Genomic DNA, 25,932 nt, shown 5'->3' with positions numbered 1-25,932 from the left:
TATATTATTATTGTTATTATTATTAAATAAAGGAGATTCTCAATCTTAATTAATATCTAAATTTATTTTTTCAAAATTTTATAACTAATTTCTCATTTATTGACTAAAACATAAATACCTAAGGACAGAAATATTTAATTTATACTAAATGACTTTTGCATTTTGCACAGACTTTTAAAATATTAAAATATTAGGCAAATTAAACAATATTAATTGTAAAAAAATATATTATATATTTAATGAGAATATAACAATATAGTTTGAAAAATATTTAAAATTATTAATAAAATAAATAGAGTTAATGAAAAATTTGTTGATTGAAAATTTAAAAGAAGAAATGTATAAATGACACACTTATGAATTCTCATGTGTGTGAAATCTAATTAAATGTATTGAAAAAATTATTCAGTTCAGAATTTTATTTTGTAAAAAGAAAAACGAGAATAGTTTATTTAATACAATGATAAGAATAAAAAAGAAAGCGGTACGTCTTGAAAACGAATACAATCCGCGTTGGATTCTCGTGATATTTCATTATGAGAGTAGATATCGTGACGTTTAGCGATACAGAATAATAATACTGCAGTAAAGTTGGATCTAAGAAGTGCAGAAATTTATGAAAAATCATCATGATTAATCCACTTTTAGATATTGTCTGTTTGTACTTTCGGTGCCCTTATTCCTTCAGGCCAAATTCAGGGATGAAGGTATTGCAAATGACAACTACTTCATCCCCGTAGAGTGCTAAATAAAGTGGTTTATCTTATATATGCCAAAATTGGAGTTCCTAGGATATTAGTAATTTCTTCATATCGAGTTTTTGCTTCAATTATACTAACTGTACTATACGTATTTGGTTAAAAAATAAATCATCCAAACCACTAAATGCATGTGGAAAATTAAGTTTTATAAGAACATAGTATATATTTGAAAGAACTTACGAAAAAAAAATCATTTAAATTTATGAAAATAATTTATACTTTGATAAGTAAATATATATTGAATTAAATTATTCACTCAAATACATTTTAAATAGATTTTTTTATAGTTAAGGAATTCCCTCCACGATGCTTCCAAGTAGATACAGGATAATTTATTGTTGTGGGGTGTGGGGGGACTTTTTTCTGCTTGATATATGGGTGTGGGGGACTTTGAAACATGACCCATGCTACTCTTTCATTTTATTTTATGTACATAATATGGATATGGACCGGATCTTTAAATTAAACTAGCTAGGTCAGCATAAAATTGTAAAATACTAATTGCACTTTAAAATCACGTAGATTGCATGAGTGAAACAGTGCTTTCCATATATACTTTGTCCATAACATGTGCAAAAACCTAAGGAAATTACTTAAATTCCGCTCACGCATCCACTTTTTAAGCTAATGATGCTCTCCACATGTAACCCTCGTGTTCCAAAGAATACGATATTCTTTTTCTTTTCGTAAATTCTCATGTGTTTTACCCTTTTTCTTTCAAAATTCACATTATTGCTAGATGTGTTACGATTGAAGCTTCCTTCCCCTCCTCTCTGTATATATAAAATTTTAATTAAAATTTAATGATAATATAATATTGTATAGAATACTATTCAATCATATATTTTCATAGATCATAAGATTATTAACTTTATAATGCACTTACTTTAAAAGTTATATTTAATATGAAAAAATCTTTTAATAATTTGACTGGTAAATTATAAGTTCTTAACTAATATCAGTGAATAAATTCAGCAGTTTGATCCTAAAAAAAAACTATAGCTATATTTTTTTTTATAAAATTTAAAAATTATTTGATATTTTATTAAATAAATTCATATAACATACTTTTTAAAATACAAATAAATAATGTCAACATAAAGATTTACATCACTACAAATATCGAAACTTCATGTGCATGATTATTGAAATAATATATTCTATGCGATTAAATTATTAAGGTTTAATATATATATATATATATATAAAGTTATTGAATTGAGTAACTCTTTGAATAACTAAGTTGACACTATATGTGTATTGTGTGGGGGTTGTGGATGTGTGTTTAAAAAGTTCATTTCATATAAATTATATGTATATAATAATAACTTAACTCACACTATATATGTGCACACGTGTTATTAGAAAACATCTCATATATAAACCATATATATAAAATTTAACATTATAATGGTTGGTTTCTGTCCTATATATATCACACATTTGTATTTCTTTTTCTCAAATTGTTTTTACTATTTTTTAATTTATAAAAACATAAATTTATACAGAAATAGAAAAGGGAGAAAAGTGTACTCCTAAATTGGTTCGGTTATTGTCACATCAATATGTTAGATTTATTTTGAGTGAATATTTAATTTTTTCTATGTTTTATTTTTTTTATTTAGTTGAATTAAACTCTAGATCTATCATATTCATTTAAGATGTCATTAAGAAATGATTTAACTAATTAAATTATAAGAAATAAAATAAATATTAAATATATAAAAAATTAAGAATTAAATCAAAATTATAATTTTCTAAATAGAGAAATCAAATATCTTATTTAAAATAAAGATATCACAACGAAGGATTTAATAAAATAGGAGTATAAATATTATATTTATGTCAAAAAAATATTATCACTTAGATATCAATCAAATGTACATGATAGTGACTTAAATAAATATTATTAAAATTTAATAAAATATTTATTAAATAAATTAATAATTTTCAATAAAATATTAATTAATATGTATAAATAATTTTAATAAATTATTAATTAAAATGAATAAATAAATACTTTATTAAGTAAATAAATAATGAATTTTAAAAATAAAATAAATAAATAAATACTGATTATGAAATTAATTAATTAATTAAAAATACATAAATATTTATTATATAAGTATAATTAAAAATAATAATATAATATGTTAATCTTAACGTGAATAAATAATTAAAATTAAATAAAAATGATTAAAGTAAATAATATGATAAATTAATAAATAAATAAATAAATACTATCATAAATAAATTATAACATATACTTGAAAGTAATGAAGAATTTTTATCATAAGTTGCAAATGAAAAAGATACAAAAAGGGAGATACATAGTCTATGATGAGTACTTACGTAAAAAAAAAAAAGCTAAAATATGTTTTCTTTTTTATAAATATAAAAATATTCAAAATTTGTTCTTTTAAAATTTTTAATACATTTTTTTTCACAAAATGAAAATATGTTTTATTTAGATTAATTTAGGTTTGAATTTTTATCTGAACCTAGGATGATGACTATTTAATTACATCAGTCATGTATATATAATTGATGTAAAAGAGTAATACATATAAATTTGGATGTTTAAACTTTATTTCAAAAGAAAAAAAAAATGGCAAATTATATTTTTGTGAGACAAAAAATATATTATATATTTTACAAAGATAAATTTTGAAAAATTTTATATTTATGAGAATGAAAAATTTATTTTAGAAAAAAAATTAATGTTATAAACAATTGCTCTAGTATACGAAATATATATATATATATATATATATATATTCTTTGTAAATTAATATTTATAGAATAAAAATTATATAATTAATATTTTGTTTATTTTGGATGCAGATTAATAAATTTATTTGTTTATGATTTTGTGTTTTATGATGTATATATTTATTATATATATATATATATATATATATATATATATATATATATATATGAAGATTTATTTATTATATAATATGTACATATATTATATTGTATTATTTATCAAAGAAGCTAGTCAACAATCAAAATAATAGCTAGTTTGACAATTGAGTTAGCTCAATCAACGGTCAAAATAGTCTCGTCCTAATATGTTTAAAAAAAGCCATTTTAATTTTCAGTTTTGAAAGTGTTTGGATCAGTTCAATCAATCCGTCAACATTTTTATTAGTATGTCTAGTCTGACACAAAATAATTTTAACTCTTAAGCTGTTCCATTTTATTCTTTTTACTTTGGCCGGGGATGAGATATTTTGTATTAGGTTTAATTTAACTATAAAGGTTAATTCTTTAGTCAATGTGTTACTTTCTAGTTTTTACCAATACTCAAAATAACTGGATTGAGATTCAAACAATTTTGGTGGTTAGTTCGACAATTATTTACTACACCAACTTGTACAGAGAATTTACTTGCACTAGTGATAACCGTAAAATATGAGTTAATTTTGGTTAATAATAGGTGCAATTTCTTTATTGTACTATTGTTTTTAATGAAATAATGAAGAAATTAAATTCTTTGCTATTTTTTATTAGCAAAATTCAAGAGAAGAAGAATTTAAGTACTTTGAAGGGAAATTGATGCAAAAATTTGAAGAAAAAGCCTTGAAGACAAATGAAATAAGTGGACAACTCGCTTAACACGTCACCCAGGCTTAAAACGCGTCTGCGCTTAGCGCATAGCTCGGATTTAGCGCATGGAAAAGTTCACAATGAAGCCTAAAGACGTGCTTAGCGCGAAAGCTCGCGCTAAGCACGAAGTCAACGTGAAAATTAAGAACCTATATATATAAGGAGAAGGAAGCAGAAGGAAAAGACACATCGAGTCTCAGAACTCTCCACTGAAGATATTCAAAGTTTGAGTCTCTCCCTTAGGGATAACTTTCTTTCTTATTCATTCCTTATTTTTTTGCTATTAGTCATCCAGTCTCTTCTTCTATTAGCTTCTGATGTGTAAAGCCTGACTATGAGAGGTTAAACCTCCTCTGTTTGGAGTCTAACCGCCAATGTCCTTATAATGTAATTGTTCTTTTTATCTATTAAATGCAATTTTAATTTCTATTGTCTTTATTCCGCTCTTCATCACTATTTTGTGGTTTGGTCATCCATGCATTTGTTTTTAAAGGTTATATATTGGAAAATAGTAATTTCTAAAGAATTGGAAAAGAGCATCTCAACAATTAATTGTTAGGGATAAAGTGACTTTGTTGTGTCTTTACATACATTTTTATACTTAATGTAATTTATTATTCAATCTTGGAATTTGGGAGAGAGAATAGATAAATTAGGTTCTTCATCGTTAGAATAAGGGTTGAATATCTTAGTAGGTGTGGGTGAAAACTAAAAAAATAGTTAATAGAAAAAAACATTAATATAGGTATACTAGATCCCAACATAATTGCATTCTTAAGTCATCTTTTGCATAAATCTTGTTTATTTTATTACTCTTGTCTTTTTAAATTCAAAATCACTTTTTCTTTTTATCTCTATTGTCATTCTTTATCTCATACTTACAAATTGTGTAATTAGCAATTCAAGTACAAACAAAGACTTTGTATACACAACACTCGATCTTTCGTTTTAAACTTTACTATTTATGACAAAATTAGTACACCTATCAACCAGTTAACAACTAATTAATGGAAGAAATTGAAATTCTCCTTCACACAAATCAAATAATTATTACATAAATTATCTCTTCATGAGTTGAATATATAAAATAAATGACAGAAATATGGAGAGGGGATGAAACATATTGAGCAAACACTGCAACTTGATCAAGCATATATACATATACTTAATCCTTATTAACTTGAACAACTACTTTTCCAATATTAGTGCTAGAAAATAAGGAGTTCAGACTATCCAAAAAGCTCTCAATTCCAATGTTTATTTTAGTCTTGGGCTTAAGCCTCCCTTCTTTTATGTGGCCCTCCATCTCTTTTGCAAACTCTCCAAAACGATCGAAATGTGTATTCAGCAAAAAACCTTCCATCCTTACTTCCTTGCCCACCATATTCAGAAGATTCCTGACTCCTTCTCTTTCTGTCCAAGCCTGCACCACGAGGTTGCTTATTGTAAAATCAAAACACATGTATATATGTATAGAAGGTAAATTCTTAGAGTGAACCATATGCAATACACTCGAAGCTTTAACATGCTATTGGGCCTAATATATATTTGCCTGTAAAAATTAAATATGTTTTGGACTAATATTTTGTTACCTTAGCCTAACGCAATGCAAGTCATAAGGATCTAGGTATAATATGGACTTTAGTAACTACATGAGGCATTAGTCCAATATTTTCATCCCTTGAGTTATCATGCCCTATGGTTAGGATAAAATTCAAGTATAAAATATGTAGGTAAAAAGCACTATATATATATATATATATATATATATATATAATGTGGACAAACCCACCCACACAACACATATATGTGTAATGACTCTACCAATTGACTCAGTTCATCACCTGGTTATATTGAGATATCATCCCGCAAAGTGGTATCCTGGCATACCTGTTGACATGATTCAGTACAGATTCAAGCATCTTCCCGCCAACATTGTCAAAGTAAACATCAATACCATTAGGAAAGAACCTGAAAAATTGAAAGTTAATTGTGAACTGCATATATTTGCTTAACTCCATATAATTGAAATATATAATGATTTCCTAATTAATTGGTACAAATTAGGGGAAGGGATATATGTCCATTACTTGCTTAGAACTGCATCAAGGTCCTCTTCGTTTTTGTAGTTGAATCCATCATCATACCCAAATTCCTCTTTGATTAGCCTCACCTGAGAAATCCACTCATCATATTTCAAAAATACAAATAAGTTTAGCCAGGGAATAATAATAAGAAAGGTATAAATTGACAGCAATAAGAATATTTAAGTTGAATATGTCAGTAATTAATTATATAAAACAAATTAGCGACTAACATTTTTCAATAAATAAAAAAAATATCAGTAAATTTCATTAGTACTTTCTTTCAATTTTTTTTATTAGGATCAGTATTGTAAAATTTCACCCACTCAAGGATATAAATTAAATTTTTTAAAGATATTACTTTTTCATCAGATCCAGTGCTTCCGATGACCCTACAATCTCTGATCTTAGCCAATTGACCAGCAATCATTCCTACACCACCGGAAGCTGCAGATATGAACACATTTGAGCCAGGTTTGGGGTCTGCCAGAACCTCTATCCCCAACCATGCTGCAAACCCAGGCACTCCTGCAAAGCAGCAACTTATTATATATACACCACAATAGATATATTTGTATAGGCAAATGGTCACATGCATTAATTTGATTATGCATGCCTTGGATATTTCTCATACCCAAATAAAATGTTAGATCATAGAAAATCCATTAAGTAGCTTAATTACCTAGAGTGCTTAGATAATCCGGCAATGAAATCCCACAGGCAGCATCAATTTTTCTAACGATCTCACAGGAAGGCATCACACAATACTCAGCAGCAGGAAAATTTGCGCTCAAAACGATATCTCCCTCTTTGTATTCACTGTCATTTGATCGCTTTACTCTTCCAATCCCATATATTGTGATCACCTGTAACATATGATTCCCATTACCAAAAGTCAAAAACAGTTATATATATATATACACATACATATATACCACTACCTTCGTCGTTATGAATTACAGTAGTAACAAATATAATTATAATATTTTCATTTTCAATAAAATTCATGATGAAATTAGGTCTTCTACCTGATTGAGTTCAAACTGCGGAAAATAAAGGCCATCTAAGGTTCCATTTAATCTTCCGCGAAGATATGGATCTATAGAGAAAAGCAGCATCTCAATGGCAACATGGCCATCAGGGATTGATTCAGGTGCAATCGATAGACGAACTTTGCGGAGTTTCAGATGATCGGTGGTTGGAACACCGTGTGGAGCATAAGATACCAAGTACCATTCTTTGCTTTCCACCACCCCCATTTCCTCTTCCACAACCAAGCTTCTCACCTCTTCATGATCACCCATTCTTCTGAATCTGATGCACTCTCTCTTTCTCTCTCTCTTTTTTCTATCTCTGATTATGCCAATCTGGTATGAGCACAAGCTCCTTTTATAATGAAATATGATTCTCACGTAACGCTCATACAAGATTGGTCCCTCTCCCCCACGTACAAAATATGAAATACTTTCTGGGAAAAGGGAGGTAAAAGTCTACGTATCCATTATTTTATTTCCATTATAAAATATAATTAATAGGTGCTCATCTTAATATAATTATTTTATTTGTCTCTTGCAAATTTCAAAATCACATTAGTTATTCTTTTAACAGTAAGTATATCCTTACTGGTCACCTGATATGTAATTTATTTACACATGCAGTAGAATAAGAAAAGGTAAAATAGAAAAATAAACAACTATTTTATTAGAATCAAAAAAATTTATTGGATCTTAAAAGACAAATAAAAAGAAATGAAGAGCTTAATTAATAAATATTTAATAAAAAAAATTGTTATAATGCACATCTATTATCAAGTATTAGGGGAAGGATAATGGATTTTGACAGTGTATTAATTTAATAAGTATTTGAATTCATGTATTCATTGATTTTTATGCATTCATTTAAAAATGATAATACTAATTTTAAAAAAGTATCTTGATAATGGGAATTTATATTATTATCATATATTGATATGTTTCTTGATAATAACCAAAAAAGTTTGTGTTTTTGCAACTGATTTTATTAAGCAATAGTTACATATTAATATCTTACAATTTATATTATTATCATGTATATCATATATTGATATGTTTCTTGATAATAACCAAAAAAGTATCTTCTTGTAATTAATGATATTTTTATACTTAATAAGTTGGTTATTTGTTTAAGATTTATTTTGATCCCTTATTTTTTTAAAATATTTTAGTTTATAAATATGTTAAAAATTATGTTAAAAGTAGGTCTATTATTACCAATTATCAGTGTAATTTTTTTTTTCTATAGGAAGTTTATAACAACTCATACCATATAGCCCCAATTCACCTTATTATACTGAGATATCATCCCGCAAAGTGGTATCCTTGCATGCATGCTTGTTGACATGGTTAAGTACAGATTCAAGCATTTTACTGCCAACATTATCAAGGTAGACAAAAATGCCATCAGGAAAGCATCTGCACAATTACAGATGAAATCTTAGAAAACTTCATTCAAACAACTAAATTATATATTATAAATAATATATCCTTCAGAGTTTAGAGAATGCAAAATTTTGTCAAACTTTTAAGTGCAAATTTATACTTAATAAATGGTACCAGGATACCTTATGGTGGCAGTCTGAGTGGGAAGAATGGAGAAACCATCAATTAATTTCTTTGAAGTATTATACTTCATCACCAAATTACTCTCTTAAATAATCAAAATGTCACAAAATTAATCATTTGAAGATTAAGTACAAATTAAAGATTTCATATTACTTAGTTTTTTTTAAAAAATTAACATGACATCATATCATATTACTGCTTAAAGAATATTACAAAAATGGAAAAAAGGAAAATCTTTAAGATATAATTTGGTGACAAATTAAATTTTCAAAATAATAGTTTTATGAAAAGTACATTTTGAAAGACTGAAATGGTGAACAAAAAGAACATTCAAAAGATTAATTTAATGACAATTAAAAAAACCTAACATGATGACAAGTAATTTTGAAGAGCCAAATTGAGAATACTTGATTACTTGCTTAAAGCAGCATCAAAATCTGATTTCTTGTTGTAGTTGAATCCATCATCATACCCAAATTCCTCTTTAATGAGCTTCACCTGAGAAACCAATCATTGGGCTATAAGTTGTAAGTAAAATCAAAGCCTAGCTAGAAGGTTTAGGAAATGGGATAAAAATTAATGTTTCAATTTATATTTAATGGTAATACCATTAAATATATATTGTTTCTCTACATGCTGCTGCCCTTATGGCTGCTAGGCTAGATTTAACTCAATTAAAATTTGACTTTATATATAATTTGATTTTATTTTGATAAATTATTTTAATATTTTTCTGAAATTAATTTTATCACGATATAGCCCAAATAGGTTTAGTTCTAAGTGAGTGTGGCTACCTAACTAATCCAATTTGATACAGGACCAGCAAATAGGCCTGGGCAGGAAATTAAGCTTGACTTTGTATAAAAAATTCAAAAGATGATGATTGATGAGGAAGAATCTTTAAAAAGAAAATAAATGGCTGTATGAGAAACAATTAATGATAATCATAAGAAAAAGGAGAGAAAAATGTACTACAAGATCACAACCTTTTATCTGAGTTTTCTTTAACATGAAAATTGGCCGGATCACGTGAAAAAAAATATTCAAACGGTCAAACAAAATAACAAGAAAAAGGTGGGGGAGGGATTTATTTTCAGTAATCCATTTTTTAGAAACTTAATTGAAAATTGAATCAATAAAAACGTAGACTAATAGTTCAATTATTTTATTTAAGTACTTGTTCAAAAAAAAAATATTTAATCCCAAGATGTGTGTGTTTCTTTTAACCATGCAGTTGTTGTTTGCAGAATATATAAAACAAACAGATCTGAACTTGTTTCCGCACTCCTGGATCTATTGGAACGTCCATATTTTGCTTGCTTACCAAAGTATATCAAACTATTTTTCGCAAGTAAAAAATTCATTAATAACAGAATATAGAGATATTTTAATTCCTAGACAAACAAGAAAAAACTAATAATATTGTTTAATAGTACACATTTTACAATACAAAGGCACCAAACTGAAAACCAATTTAATGAGAAGAGAACCAATTTAATTACCATGACCTAACTTTAATGAGTAGGTTGTTGTTGCCTTCGTGCTCATGCTTCTGTTTGTTACAATAACAATACTTTCGTCTTTGCCTCACACAATCTCAATAGCTAAATCATTTTTCCTTTCTTTCCCCATAAGTGAGTCAGAGAGGCTATGTTTATGTACCCCTCAAAGGGAATTAAATATATCACAAGTGATAGAATCATAAAGCGTGGTAACTTTATGGCTTAAGTATTTGATGGTTTAATTAAAGTTTTTTTATGCAATGGTTTAGTTAAAGTTAAATGTGGTAACTTGATCCCTTGAACTGACTAATTTCATCTAATTTTAAAACATTACTCATAAAATATTATTTAAATACACATTTCAGAATTTAATAATTCCTCTAAAGTCAGAAAAATTTAAAAGTGAGATCTATTGAATGAGAGGATAGTGAGAGAGTGACGGTGCGGAGTTTGGAATATGCAGCTAAGTACCATTTCCATGCTTACTTACTCGACCCTTCTGCTCCTTTTAATTTATAGATGACGAAAAAGAAAAAACGCTAGAAGGAGGGCTTGAACCTCCGACCTTGTGGTTAACAGCCACACGCTCTAACCAACTGAGCTATTCCAGCACATTGGAAATGTTATTTGTTTTATGTTTTAAAAATAATATACATGTAAACCTGCACGCCTAGAATTCTTTTTCTTCTTTCTTTTCTATAATCTAGGCAGAGAACTCCAATTTAATTGAGATAATTTTGATTTTTTTTATCTAAACGTAAAGAAATGTGTATTATTTATGAACGATTATATATGATTTATTTAAAAAATGACCATGAATTGAATTATTGAATTAATTATTGCTTACAATTATAATTTGTGTTGGGACCGTTGTGTATTTCGATTCTCCTCCAAGTTCTAACAACAACCTTCCTTCAAGGGAATTACTATTCCCACTACTAAAGTGTTATTGGCATTACCAATCCTTGAAAAATTCTTCTTTTGCCAATTCACCAAATTCTTACACTCTTTCCCTCAGACTTCTCAATAACCCACCACGGCAGTGCAACTCCATCCTTGTCCACCACCGCAGCTTGAAGGTCGCAAATGTAGCTCCCTTTGCGATTTCGTCTACTCATTCTGCATCTCGTTGCCCTTCACATGTTGGCCAAATTTGCACCTCATCGCCATTGTTTGTGTTTGTTTTTGTTTCTTTGAATTTCCACCAAGGTTGATGCATGTTCTTCTGCATTGGTTTTTTATTTTATTTTTTTTGTGTGTGTGAAAATATGGGACAAGGGAGAGGAAGCATATGGGACAAGGTGAGGAGGAACAAGGAGAAGGTGAATTTGGGGAGGGAGAGGGACAAAGGAAAATACAAGTCTGTTGATAAGTTACAAATGGAACACATTGGGATGAAAAAAAAAAAATAATAAATCCTAAATTTTGTTATATACTACACAAAGGAATCGTATTTTTGTTATTTTATTTTCCGTGCCCCTGTTTTGCAACAAAAACACAATTCTTTAGTATAGGGTACAACATAATCGTATTTTTGTTATTTTAATTTTTCTTCCTCCTCCCATGTATGCAAATACAGGTTGCTTTACTAGTGTGCAGTTGAATTGTATTTCCGTCAAGAATGATAATTTTGGAATAACATGAAATGACACCCAAGTGGGTAGTGTCATTAGAAATTCTCGAAGTGTCAATAGTCCACTAGATTCCGTTTTTGTTTTATAGATTAAAGCAAGACCAGACATGTTACTTCATTAAATATGTTTGGTAAAGTTAACATTTTTTTTTACTGATGGTAAAGCTAACAATAAAACTACCTGAAAACGTAAAGTTACATAAAGATAACATATTTAGATATTTTACATTTAATTTTTTTTCAAACAACAAAAATGTCTTTTAAGTAATTGCAATTATAGTTTTTTTTAATAAATTTTGAATCCTTACAAATTATTTGGCTTTGAACACAAGATGGCATCATAGAGAAGCTTTTGAATGAGAAAAAGAAAAATGATTTTAATCATATAATATGATGAATTAATTATTATTTTAGTCTCTGAATTTGAAGTCTGTGTTTATTTTTCCTAAAATTTGAAAAGACCTTTTTTTAGTTTTTAAACTCTTAAAATTGTATTTTTTTAATCTCTCACATAATAAATTGACATTTGTAACAATATTTAGTTGTCCTAAGTTAATTTTTATTTTTTAGTCACTTAAATTTATATTTAAAAATTATCATAAAATATTAAAAAAATTTATCATAAAATATCAATTTATTATATCAGAGACTAAAAAGTAATTTTTAAAAATTCAGAGACTAAAAAAATATTTTTAAATTTGAGGGATTAAAAAAACATACCGTAAAATTCATAGAATAAAACAATAGTTAAGCACTATATCATCTATTAATAAACATAGAAACTACATGATACCTTACTGCATATATCCTTGCATAAATCTACAATGAATGAAACTATTATGAGCATTAATCAGTCTCTTTCTCTATAAATTATCTCTTAACACATGGAATAAAATTTCAAGAATCAAATTTGTCATCTTATTGGATATCATTAAATTTATTAAAATATGAGCAATATAATTTTAAGAAATATGTTATTTACACATATTAATTTTAAGGACTTATTTACTCTGACAAATACTTTTTATCTTATTTTGTGCACTTTTTAATTATAAAATTATCAACTTATTTTTGTTTTATTTCATGTTCTTAAATTAAAGATTTATTTAATAAATGATGAAAAAAATCTTATTTTTCTTATTTTATGCATATTCTAAAAAAAACAAAACAATAAAAAACTGTTAAAAACACACTCTCGATCAGAGTCTCGGACACATTATTTTGAACATAATATTATTAGTTAAAATTTATTAAAAAAAATTACAAGTCCCACATCATATTTAATATTTTTCCATCAAGATTTTATAGTTTTAAAAAAAAATAATCGATTAGGGAGAGTGTGTCATGGGCACTCTTCGATGTATAAAGTAGCATTTCAATAATCAAAGTTAAAAAAAAATGAAAATGAAAACACAAAAGGTGCAATACATTTTCTCTAAACGCTAATATTGACCCTAATTGATTTTATCCCAAGGTACTTAATCGAAACGTGCCACTTGTGCGGCCATGGCGGAAGAGTGTCCATCATGTTAGGAAGCAACAGTGAAATAAGCTGCAGGTGGATGCTAGCTATTCAAACCTGCGGAGGAGCATTCATATTTCATGCATCGTTTATTTCCAAATACAATAGTCCAACTGTGCCAAGTGTAGGGTAAGTTTTCGTATAGTCATGCCTCCATAATCCTACACCTTACACCTCATCCTAGTCCTTTCGAAACACCCCTTATAACACTTCTCTTTCTTACCCCATTATTTCCATGTCTAATACTTGTGTCGTCACTTTTTCAAAATATTATTTCATAATCATAAAAATTTCATTTCCGTGGAGACTTTATATATAGACAATTTCTGTGTTATTGCCGGAAAATAAATAATATCGGAGAAGAAATTGTGTCACTATGTTTTCTTTGCTGTATCATTGGGTAGACCTGTGGGGCCTATCTAGTTCTGTGGCTTACTTGCTTTATAGTGTTTCAAAAAATCAAAAAACGTGGCTCCTTAGTGAGTTCTCTATAAAAACCTGCAGAAGATAGCGAGTGTGGCACGGAAGCAAGCACGTAAACACATACACAATATCTAGCTAGGAGAGGTAAAGAAGTGAGATTTGAGAACCCTTTTGCTTTTGAAGCAGGAAATGGCTCAGTGCATCTCTACAAGTGTTGAGAAAGGTCATCAACGACGTTCGAGCATTGGAAGAAGGAGATTCTCTGCCACGTTGAAAGAGTACAGAGGCAGGTTTTACATACTCAGAAGATGCCTAGTCATGTTATTGTGCTGGCACGAATATGAATGACTCATTATTTTGTATATGGTGCTTTTGCATGCCGGCTTAAGCATAATGCGGTTTAAATCCTTGCTTTAGCTCTTAGAAAAGAAACTATTCAGTATTAATATCTATATATGTTTTTATTAATTGTTAGCTGATCTAGTATAATGATAATTAAGGTGTATTTTTTTATTAGTAAAAACGTTTAAAGTTTAAACCCTACTTTTGATGTTAGCTAGCCACTCTAATAGTTAATTTCAATTTAAATAGATTTTCCCGTAATATATCAAATAGATTGTCTCTTAATATATAAATTATCACAAAATTTAGCTCATATATAAAAATGTTCTTAATTTTAAAAAGTCTCATCTCAAAATTCTAATGTGTGGAGGTACTGGTGTTATATCATTACCAATTCGAAGGTTGGAAATTAGCCCCCTCCCTTTTTCTTCTCATTGACATGGTGTATATATGCATGGTAGCTTGCAGCACTATTTAATGGCGTAGTGTAGTGTAGTGCCTACCTGCTATATCATATATTTTTATGTACATATATATCATATATTTTAAGGTCTAATGAGTATTAATATTGCAGTTGCAGCCATAACTATATATATGCTGGGATGTGTATGAAAGGAAGAGTGAAACCCAACTCTTTATGATATTGAAATTTTGTTTCAAGTGCACCCTGCAGGTCTTTTCGTTTTTGTGTTGTAACTTGTAACAATATAGTGTCAATAATAATCTTCATATATAACTGTAGGCTAATTTGTTCGAACTCACCCGACATGTCTTCAGACCTGATATATATTATAGATACAAATCTGGGTATGCGTTTTTTATTTATCTTTACGGTCTGGGTGTTATTTAATTCAAAGGAATCATCTACTATGATGAAAAGTCTTTGCACAAGTTAAAATGTGATACTCAAGGAACAGTTAATATAGAGTCTTGATTCACATTTTACATAAGAGTATATAGTTCTTTGAATATCAATATTGTTCTTGATATTCAAAGTATATATATAGTCTTGAATCTAAGAACAATATTGTTCTTTACACGAGTAGAAATCATCTTGATTCATAATTTACATTATATAGTTTTTTTTTGGATATTCAAAGATATATGGTTCTTTAACAGTAAAATGTGATATATTCAAAGATATTTAGTTTTTTATCAGAAAAAAATAATTTCATTAAGAAAGAGGATATGGATACGTAGAAGGGTACCCACCCTAAGAAAGCAAACTATCCTCGAACCCAAAGTAAACCCCCAACAGAATTGTACAAAAAAGACCAACCCTAATAAGCGGAATTTAATCACGGACACACGATTCTTGACATAGAAGGAGTCCAGGTACATAGAGGGGGAAGGATCCGTGTCTACATAGGAGGGACAATTGTGTTAGATGTAAAATCTGCTTGTGGCCGGATCATATGCAGGGGATATTTGAACACCTTGAGTTATACTATATTTGAACATCTACGGTTGTGTAAATATGGGGTAACCTATGGTTTTGTGTTAATGTGAACATCTTTGTATGTATATAGGTTTGAGTATCCTTTGTATTCCATTGATGATTTCTTTTTTGCTGACATAGAAAAACGAACACAGTTCTTATTTGATATGTTAATTCAATTATTTTAAAATCTTGACCTAATCCAGTTATGATTTGGGTAGAGTCAATTCATCAATGGTTTGTTCAATTTGAGAAAGAAAGAAAACAAAATGAAAAAAAAAAATCTTTCTGTGGTTTGTTTATATAAAAATTAAGTAAAAGAAAAAAGAAAAATAAAAAATCATGCATTTAAATTAACATAAACACGTTAAAGAAAATCATTTATTTTTATACCTACATAAACCTTCCATCTCTCCCTTCTCCATCAAAATTGGAGAAACATATTTTTATATAGGACCCATGTGGTAAGTTATCACGTTTCTCTATTTTTACCTAATCGTTCCGTATTCAACAAAAACTAAAAAAGCGTAAATTTTGTGTAGAAATATAAATTTAGATAATATGCATGATTAAATCATCAATTTTAAAATAAATTATAAAATTAATAGGTATTTCATATTTTACTTTCTCAAAAGAAATGTCATCATAAAAATATTTTAATTAATGTTGTACAGAAAAAATTTAAAAAATTATAAAAGAAGTACTCTACACTAAATTATTACGTGCCCCTACCCAAAAAATTGATCAAACCACGGATTGTTCTAGAATATTCGTATTTATATCGCGGTCCCACTTATTCAATAATCATGAATGGGCAAAATCAATAATTAGACACGCTCACTTTTCTGTTTTTTTATGGAGGGGCAGATTGGGATGGCACACTTTTTAGAATGAAAATTTAATTATCGTGAAAAAATATGCTCATCGTTTTTTTGGGGGGAGACAGTGATATTTTTACAATTAAACGAACAAGTTAAAAAAAATACGGTAATTTGTTCCTCTTATTAAAATCAAACTAAATTAAATTTAGAATGGTATATAAAATGGGCCAATTAGTCCATTTTGGTCTATCCAACCATCCGTTGGTCAAAATGGATTGAGATAGGCCGGTTCTCTTTAGATATGATTTGAAAAGGACTTATACTTTCTGCACCTTCGAGTTATTTTTTACACTTTTTTTAAAATGTTTTTTCTATCTTTTAGATTGATCATTTTGGAAGGTAAAATCTCTAATTATTCTATAATGTAATTTTACATTTTGGATTGGTCATTTCAAAAGCCAATAAAAAGATACAGGAAACAACTTTGAGGTGTAGGAAATACCAGCCTTTAAAAAGTACAACCCACGCCATTTGTGGTTAGTTTTAATGGGCTAACCCACTAAAAACTTAGAAAAGGGAAAAAGTTTTAAAATTTAAAAAATAAATCAAAGAAAATATTTTTAAATTTTCCAGCTTATTATCTGCTTATTTGATTTATAGTTTTAAACTATTGGATCTGATTGTTTTATGTCCAATACTGATAACAACAGAAAAAGAAAATAAGAGAAACGTGTATATTTTCATTGATATCTCCTAACTTAAAATGCCGAGTTTTAAACATATTATGATAATTATTAACCGAGGTCCTCACTTTATCGACAACAAGATTCAAACTAGACCAATCTTGATTCGCATGTTTGCTTTTTTTTATTATTATCCAAGAAGAGTTGCAAACTGTCCTTGTTACTATTTCTGATTTTCCGTTGCACTTTTCTTTTACATGAGAGTATCTGGCACTCTAACACTCTCTCTCCCTATATATATTTTTGCAAGAATATATATATATATATATATATATATATATATATATATATATATATATATATAATATTAGAGATGAAATAATATGTTCTCCTTTTCACTCAATTATATTTTTTTGAGTTATGGTGAATATAATTAGGGACGTATAAGGAATCTAAATGGGAACATAAATTTGTTACTATTAAGAATGACAATGAGATTGGTTGGAGCCGGATTTTGCTTATTCTGTTCCCGTCCCAATTCCCTATTTGTCCGCCTCTGATTGGGTCAGGTTTTTTTTTTTGTCCTGTCCCGTCCGCCCCCAACATGTTTAGTAAATTAATTATTAACAGGTTCGGGAGCGGGGACGGATCAGGTATTAACAATCTCATCTCTGATCCCCAACTCAACTCTTGTCGAAGAAAACCCAACCTCGACCCCGGTCGAATTTTTCCCATTAAAATCAGCATGGATCTAAGACAGATTCCACGTTCGGACCAATTGTCATGCCTACTTACTATATATGTAAATCTTGTATCATGCATCTATTATATCACATAGCTCACAACGTGCCAATTGATGTTTTCATATAAACTGTAGAATAGAACACAGCATTGTTTGTCTTTGCCTCCTTTTTAATGTTTTTCTTAGGTTGAATTAATCTTCATTTATTAAATACTCATACTTCATTTTATGCACCACAAATATATTTCTTACTTTGTTTACCTGTGATATTATGAATTCATAGATCCATAGAAAATAGTTCATGGACAGCAAATGCTAATTAAAATTAACACTTAAGAGAGGAAAAGAGAGAGAATAGTAGATATAATAGGTAATATGATAGGAAGAAAGATAGAAAAAATAGATGTTAATATATATATATATATATATATATTTGGTATCCTTTAAAAAAAAGAAGAATACATATGTACTATATATATATACTTTGCTTATCCTGTTCCGTCCCAACTCCCTATTTGTCCGCCTCTGATTGGGTCAGGTTTTTTTTTTTGCCCTATCCCGTCCGCCCCCAACATGTTTATAAAATCCTATAAAAAAATATAATTTTTCATAGAATGAAAAAAATAATTTTAAATAGCAATCATAACATATTTTTAGATTATAGACAACATAAAATCTAATCCAATAATTTTAGGTTTTAGTGTGTTATATTTATGTAAAAATATTTTTGTAAATTAATTATTAACAGGTTTCGGAACGGGAGCGGATCAGGTATTAACAATCTCAACTCTGATCCCAAACTCGACTTTTGTCGAATAAAACCCAACCTCAACCCCGACCGGTTGGATTTTTCCCATTAAAGTCGGCGTGGGTCTAGGACAAATCCGGCAAATTTGGACCCATTGCCATGCCTACTTACTATATATAGCTCACAACGTGCCAATTGATGTTTTCATATAGACTATAGAATAGAACACAGCATTGTTTGTCTCTGCCTCTCTCTGCCTCCTTTTTACTCTTTTTAATGTTTTTCTTAGGTTGAATTAATCTTCATTTATTTAATACTCATACTTCATGCACCACAAATATATTTCTTACTTTGTTTACCTGTGATATTATGAATTCATAGATCCATAGAAAATAGTTCATGGACAGCAAATGTTAATTAAAATTAACACTTAAGAGAGGAAAAGAGAGAGAATAGTAGATATAATAGGTAATATGATAGGAAGAAAGATAGAAAAAATAGATGTTAATATATATATATATATATATTATATGACTAAGGATACGTCAAAATTATAATCAAGATTTAATGTAGGGAGCAAGCTTTGAAAAAAAAAACGTTTTAAAAAACGTGATGTAATTTTCATACATGGAAAGACAGAAAAGGAAAACTCATTTACAACAAGAAGAAATAATTCATAGATGCACTTATATAGTTGATTTATTTAATTGCTAGAATGACCCTATTTATATTTTTTTTCATTTTTTATGAGAAAAAAGCATAAATAATTTTCCAATGTCTTGTTTATTTCGAATTTTCAACGATATACGGTAGGTGAAAGAAGGGTATAAGTAAGCCAATGGCGGATGTTGGGTAGGGACATCATCATTAAGTAAAAATATAAAATTCAAATCTCAGGTCAACCCAAATATATGGTGGCCATAATTTATGTTTAAACCCCCATATTAAATTTAGAAGTCCTTCTCAAGAGTGAAGCCCAAAGTTGGTGTAAGATCTAGGGATGACAAAAAATTCGTTTTCGCAAATATTCGTGTAAAATCTTATGCACATGCCATTATAAGTCATGAATATAGTTTTTTTCCCCTTTTTCTCTTATCTCTTTTCCAAAACATTGTTTTGAGTCTGTGTGACACAACACAATGCTCAAGTTGTTAAGGAATCTTTTAGCTGCATCTTATGGTAATTAAAAATTTGGTTCTGCACATGTGTTCTGCTACTACCTGCGGTGAAGTTGTACCATACTACCATGTTAATCAATGAAAACAGCAATTTACTTGTTACCATAGGTGTCTTCTTGGCACAGATGGTGATGGTAGGTACAAGTAGTAAGCCTATTCTAAATGGTTTCCAGAAGGAAAATTATAACTACTTCAACAAAATTTCATGTACCCCTTTCTTTACGCTTATGGTTTTAATTTGATTAATTAATAGTACTTCATTACTACTTGTACCATGTCCGTTGGGTCCACCATCTTGGTGCCAGTAGAGAGCTAAATCCCTAAACTTGTAATTTCTCACTTTGGACTTTTCTAAATCGTTGACCCCGGGAAAAAAACAAATAAATAACTTTTTCCATCCAATGTCACATGGCCATTGAGGTACCTAACTCCACCATACATTTGTTTTATTTGTATTAAACCATTTGCTTGCAATTTTCAAAAGGCTTAATAGACTTGCAAAACATACACTACCTCAGAAAAAGGTACTACAATCAATTTAGGAAATGCAGACTTTCTCCATCAGATATCAGGTCCAATGTGTTTAGGTTTTTCTATCCATGGGAATTCAAAGGTTTGAATTTTCAATGACCTAGTTGGAACTTGGAAGATTTTGGCACTTCCCTTTTTACATTGGTGTGGGAATTGGGATCCATTTAATGTTGGTATTTTATGTTGGGTGGCTCCAATACAATTTTATATTTGGTAAAAAATAACAATTGCTTTCTGATGTTTGGAGTTTATTTTTGTATATAACTAATAAGGTAAAAAAAAGTGGTCAGTCACCTAGCTTAGTGAATTTGCTCTTATGCAATTACATATTCTATACCGTGCCAAATGTATAATATGACTAGGAATCTCAGCTTAGCCAAATGGAAAGCTCGGATGTAAATGAAAGGAAAAGAAGCAACAACCAACCAAGTCTATGTCTACATTGTATAAAAAAAAGTCTATATCTACATTTATTAGGAGCTTGATAGGTATATGGAACTATTAACACATAGAGTGCCCCTTCAAGCATCAAAGAATTGGTGGGGTGGGACTATCCCATGCTTCCTACTATTCTGGCAGCTACCATGGTCAATCTCCTTTATTAAAATGCAGAAGAGCCATGGGGAAAGTCCTTTTTTCTCTTTGTTTCTTTTTTTTTTTCCTCCCCTCCCCTCTTTCCTTCTCCTCTCGTGTAAAATGAAAATTCTCTATACTTTACCAAAACTATGCAAAAAGAAAAGGAAAAAGAAAATTCTTGCAGCCTAGTTTCATTGCTGTGGTTATTTCCTCCTGAGTTAGGAAGAAGTCCTCCTAGCTGCCATGCCACTTAGAAAGAGGCATTCCACAAGGCTTTCTCACCTTCCCCACATCTCTTGTGAACCTCTTTGATCCTTTCAGCAGACCTGCAAATTCCACTGCACGTCCAATCAAATGAAGCAACACAAACGTTGCCTGCTTGTGCTTTCCATTCACAATCTGCAAGCATGACCAACTCAAGAATTTCAAAATGTTGACCATTGCTAATAAACAAACAAACCAAATAAATAATGATGTGATAATATAAAAGCTAAACTATTCACTTCATCCCTATACTTGTTTTCATTTAACGTTCATTCTTTATATGAAAAATAGTTTTAGTCTCCACAAATAGATAAAAGTTTAGTTTTGGTTTCTTGGTGCTAATACTAGAGAAACCTTTCTAACAGTGTAATAAACCGCTACGAAAAAATATGTAAAGATTAATTAAAGTTTTTTAGTACATACTACAGAAACTAAAATTTAAAATAATGTCAATTTTAGGAACTAAGTGATTAGTTTAACCTAATATAAATGATTTACCTACATTAGTCAATAGCATCTATAAATACAAGAAAAAATTTCACCTGGTGGTGTACCACAGCAGAGTCTTCGATCATCTATGTGGTTCACATCAAGTCCAATAAACCAAGAACCTAGTGAGACATCCTCATTGGCATACTTGTGGAGAACGTGCCTGAGACAAAGAAATACACAAATAAGCAATCATGTGGATCACAACATTTCTACCACCATTTTAGTCCATAAATTTGATTTTAATTGTTTTTTTCCCCACAAGTGAGATGAAGCACTCACTTGTTATTTGAAATATATGTAGCCAGATCTTTTGAAATGGCATACAACTGTCCGGTGGCGTGGCGGAAGTACTTGTTTCCAGCCTCTCCAAATTTCCAGTATTCTGGTTCATGGTACCTTACCCCTCTGCAAGAAAGTGGCCAAGTAAGAAGCTAGAAGTGAAAGCATTACATATTTATGACCCTTTCATGAAATAGCACAAGGATAAAAGAAAATTATTCTCACTTTTGAGAAAGAACAGGCCCAGATTTCATGCATCCAATGTACACACGCGGTTTTGATCGGTGTCTCACTAGAGTTTGTCCCAGTGTCGCTGAAAAAGGATTGAATAGGACATGCTAAGAAAAATATTTCGATAGAAATTACATGATGCATACTTAGTATGTATGGAACATGAAGCCATGGATGATGGTTAGCATGTGGAACAAGTTAAAAGAATACAACAATTTCAATTGCAAACTCCTCATTAAAGATTAGATTATTGAGATTGAGAAACTTTAAATACCTATATTTACATGAACATCGTCGTCGACTTTAATATAGAAGTCAGCATCCCATAAGTTAACAGCAGTGGCAAAGTATGTCTTTGTCTTTGCTGACAATTCAAGATATCCCTCAACATGATCCTGCAGAATCAAAGCACTAAGATTTGAAACCAGTTGCGTTTTTTTTCCACTGTAAATAAATGTGATCATCCAATCTTGACAGGTGATTATTCAAGTAGTGACAACATGAGAGAAGGGACATAGGGGCAGAAACGGCAATAAGATAAAGAGGATCATTACCAATCTTAGGAAATCTCCATGCTTTCTATCTTCTGCTTCAATAGCCCTGTCTAGGATACCCCCTGATGTGGCACTGGTGAAAGAAAGAAAGCAAAATGTTCAATTTACAATTCATTCAATATAAATATGACTATCAGATAAACCACAAACAATGGTATCTGAATTAAATAGCATATTATACTTCTTGGATACATAAAAACAATTAAATGATGGCAAGAGAGTTGGCATTTATGCAATAAAGTCGAGGAAAGAGAGCTGAGAAAGCTTACCTATGACCAATTACAAATCGGATGATAATGCCCTTCTCTTCCTCTAATTTCTTTCTTTTCTCACCTATTTACCATGTTATCACAAGAATACATTACAAGAAACTACGGCCAATAAAGTAGACAGAAAAAATATACATATAAAAAAAAGTATAGCAGAAAATAACTAGGAAGCAAGGATGAAAAATCATGAAATTATGAACCTTGTGGCATCCATGTCTCTCGAACTGAGTCTCTTCTTTTTCTGCTGCTGAAAGCAGTGTTAATTCCCACGACCATTAGGTATCTTCTCCTACCAGATGATTCACTCATCTTGATATCTTCCGGTACCGGAGCACCGCCTCGAATAGACTCCTGAGCTGCCTTTGCCGCAGCTAATTCCATCTCCAAGTTTGAAATAGTTTTGTCCAGGGTTCTACATTCCGTGCAGTTACACATGTTTAGCATGAAAAATAACAAAAAAACAAAAAAAAAAACAAAATAACATTTCAAACAATGGAATTATAATCTATAAGTATAACTTACTGTATGGCATTTTGTGTCTTGAAAACCTCACTATAGATGCCTTTAGCTTCACCCTTCACTTCCTTCTCTAGCAACTAAGGGAAACCAGCACACAAACATAGGAATTTCATATGGTTTACATCATGCACGAAACATTAAATTCAAATTATACTGTCTTTGATAACTACCACGTAATTTTAGAAAGAAAGAAAAAAATGTAACAATGCTTACAATTCTTGAATTGCAACCCTCTGAAACTACATTCAATTTTTCAGCCTCCATAGCTGTTGTCCGTGCAAGTCCTTTAGGTTCAGGAATAGTCCACATCCTGTTACACATTCAAATTTCTCATAAGGACCACAATAACTGTGTAACAAAGTACCACTGTAGGTACATAAACATGCTACACGATAGTCAAATCAGAATCTGAGAACAAATAAATATGTCAAGTTGTTAGAGAAACTATGAACGTTGAATTACACTTGTTTAGTTACCTCACTTTCATGAATCCATCATGTGTTTAATATGATGAGCAAGGACAAAAAAAAAAAGATGCAATAAAAAAAAACTAAAGCACCCCCGAATACGTTGGACCATCACTGTTTAACAACAAGGCAGATCCCAAAATAAAAGATCCATCATCATTCAACGTTTCAACAACTCGTAAATATAAAAATAAGTGCTTCAGTTGCAACTACCGTGGGAAAGACTAAGAGTGCCAATCAATTATTACATGTCAGAGGTCTTCTTCACCATTGATTAGTGAGAATGATATGACACGGTATTATGATGTGCACAGTAACTAAGATAAAACAGTATTTTTTTTTCAACCTCAAAAAACATTATTCAAATAAAATTTTCTAATAGATGCGAACATCAATGATGAAAAATGAACCAGGACTTGTAGTGTTAACAAAAATTGACAGAGATTGAGCTGTGGCAGAGTGTTTTAAGAGCGGAATTGACAAATGACAAGTCATTAGAATTTAGGAGTCAATCATATAAAGAAGAAACGGAAACTTCAAGCGAAAATTAAAAGTCTTAGGATCATTCATTCATACCAATCAAATTCAGATCCATTCCACGTCTTCTTTAAGCTTTAACATAAGACTGGTGATGATAAAAAATAGAGTTGACTCAAAAAAACTGAATTCATGAAAATTGTGGAGATTCATATATATAAACTCCGGAACTCAATACTAAACACTTGAAAATCAACTGAATTTGTTTATGTATTATAAAGATCTGAAAATAGGAAATATAACATGAACAGGATCAAACAGAATCTAGAAAAGCTCTGAAGTAACTATGAATCAAAATTAGAAGACAGGGAAAAAAAACAGAGAATTGATGTACCTGTTGGTGAAAAACATCCCAGCACAGAAGCATCCAATACAGAGAAAAATCATCCATTTCTGAGACATGACACTTTTAGGAAGCAGGTCTCCCCTGCTTTTCCAAGTCATTGTTTTATATATATATATTTCAAACCAATCTTCCAAGTTTGCACTCAAAAGGCAAATACCATGTTCAAAACTATGAGCCAAATTGAAGAAACTGGAGAAGAGGCGACGAATGGTGGAGGAAAGGAAGAAAATTGAAATTGGGCAACTCGGGAAAGAAGGAGAAGATATGGGGGGGGGCAAAGAACAGAGAGAGAAAGAAGAGGAATCAGAACAGAGAGGTGGTCTGTTTTTCTTTTTGCGCTTATTCTACTTTGTTTGTTCCTTTCTTTATCCTCTGCCACGGTATGCTATGCTTTGCTTTGTGTAATTGTGTAATTTTGTTTTCACTCTCTCTCTCTGGTTTGGTATGTGTGAGTGTGTGAGTCTTTGCAGGTAAGGGACGTTGAACAACACAAGTGAGAAGACTGACTTCCTAACCGCCCAGTTTTATAATAGCATATTACCAAACGGTCCCTGTCGGGGCCATCCTTAATTTAATGATACTTCAGTAACTGTTTCTTGCCACAGCCATCACATGTCCATCTCCATCCACACCCTTAAATGGACCAAGATGCTTTAAGACAATACCACTGTTATGTCATGTTATATATAAAAAGAAACACACGAAATTAAATCCACACATCTTATTCAAATAATAACATTCTGAGAGAAATATTATGTATTAAAAATATATTACT

At 29.9% G+C, this 25,932-nt stretch overlaps 2 protein-coding genes and 1 non-coding gene across 3 annotated transcripts; all 3 read right to left on the bottom strand.

The window, feature by feature from the left end:
* Positions 1-5,400: 5,400 nt before the first annotated feature.
* LOC114374346 (2-alkenal reductase (NADP(+)-dependent)-like) lies at positions 5,401-7,839 on the bottom strand. Its single transcript, XM_028331985.1, has 6 exons — positions 7,489-7,839; positions 7,143-7,326; positions 6,822-6,988; positions 6,467-6,549; positions 6,221-6,347; positions 5,401-5,799 (listed from the first exon to the last, which is right to left on the bottom strand). The coding sequence occupies exons 1-6, from the start codon at positions 7,762-7,764 to the stop codon at positions 5,542-5,544; spliced, it is 1,095 nt and encodes a 364-aa protein (XP_028187786.1). The 5' UTR covers positions 7,765-7,839; the 3' UTR covers positions 5,401-5,541.
* A 3,260-nt stretch (positions 7,840-11,099) lies between these two features.
* TRNAN-GUU lies at positions 11,100-11,173 on the bottom strand. The gene has a single exon. It is a non-coding gene; the product is annotated as a tRNA-Asn (tRNA).
* Positions 11,174-20,975: 9,802 nt separating this feature from the next.
* Positions 20,976-25,661, bottom strand: LOC114377612 (probable beta-1,3-galactosyltransferase 2). The gene is made up of 11 exons (XM_028336213.1): positions 25,146-25,661; positions 24,021-24,117; positions 23,811-23,884; positions 23,489-23,700; positions 23,289-23,352; positions 23,020-23,092; positions 22,740-22,860; positions 22,460-22,547; positions 22,235-22,360; positions 22,006-22,115; positions 20,976-21,598 (listed from the first exon to the last, which is right to left on the bottom strand). Exons 1-11 carry the CDS (start codon positions 25,253-25,255, stop codon positions 21,450-21,452), a joined length of 1,224 nt encoding a protein of 407 aa, XP_028192014.1. The 5' UTR covers positions 25,256-25,661; the 3' UTR covers positions 20,976-21,449.
* Positions 25,662-25,932: the final 271 nt, after the last annotated feature.

Source organism: Glycine soja, chromosome 11 (assembly GCF_004193775.1).
Source record: "Glycine soja cultivar W05 chromosome 11, ASM419377v2, whole genome shotgun sequence".
Lineage (NCBI taxonomy): Eukaryota > Viridiplantae > Streptophyta > Magnoliopsida > Fabales > Fabaceae > Glycine > Glycine soja.
This window is presented reverse-complemented; position numbering and strand designations above follow the sequence as displayed.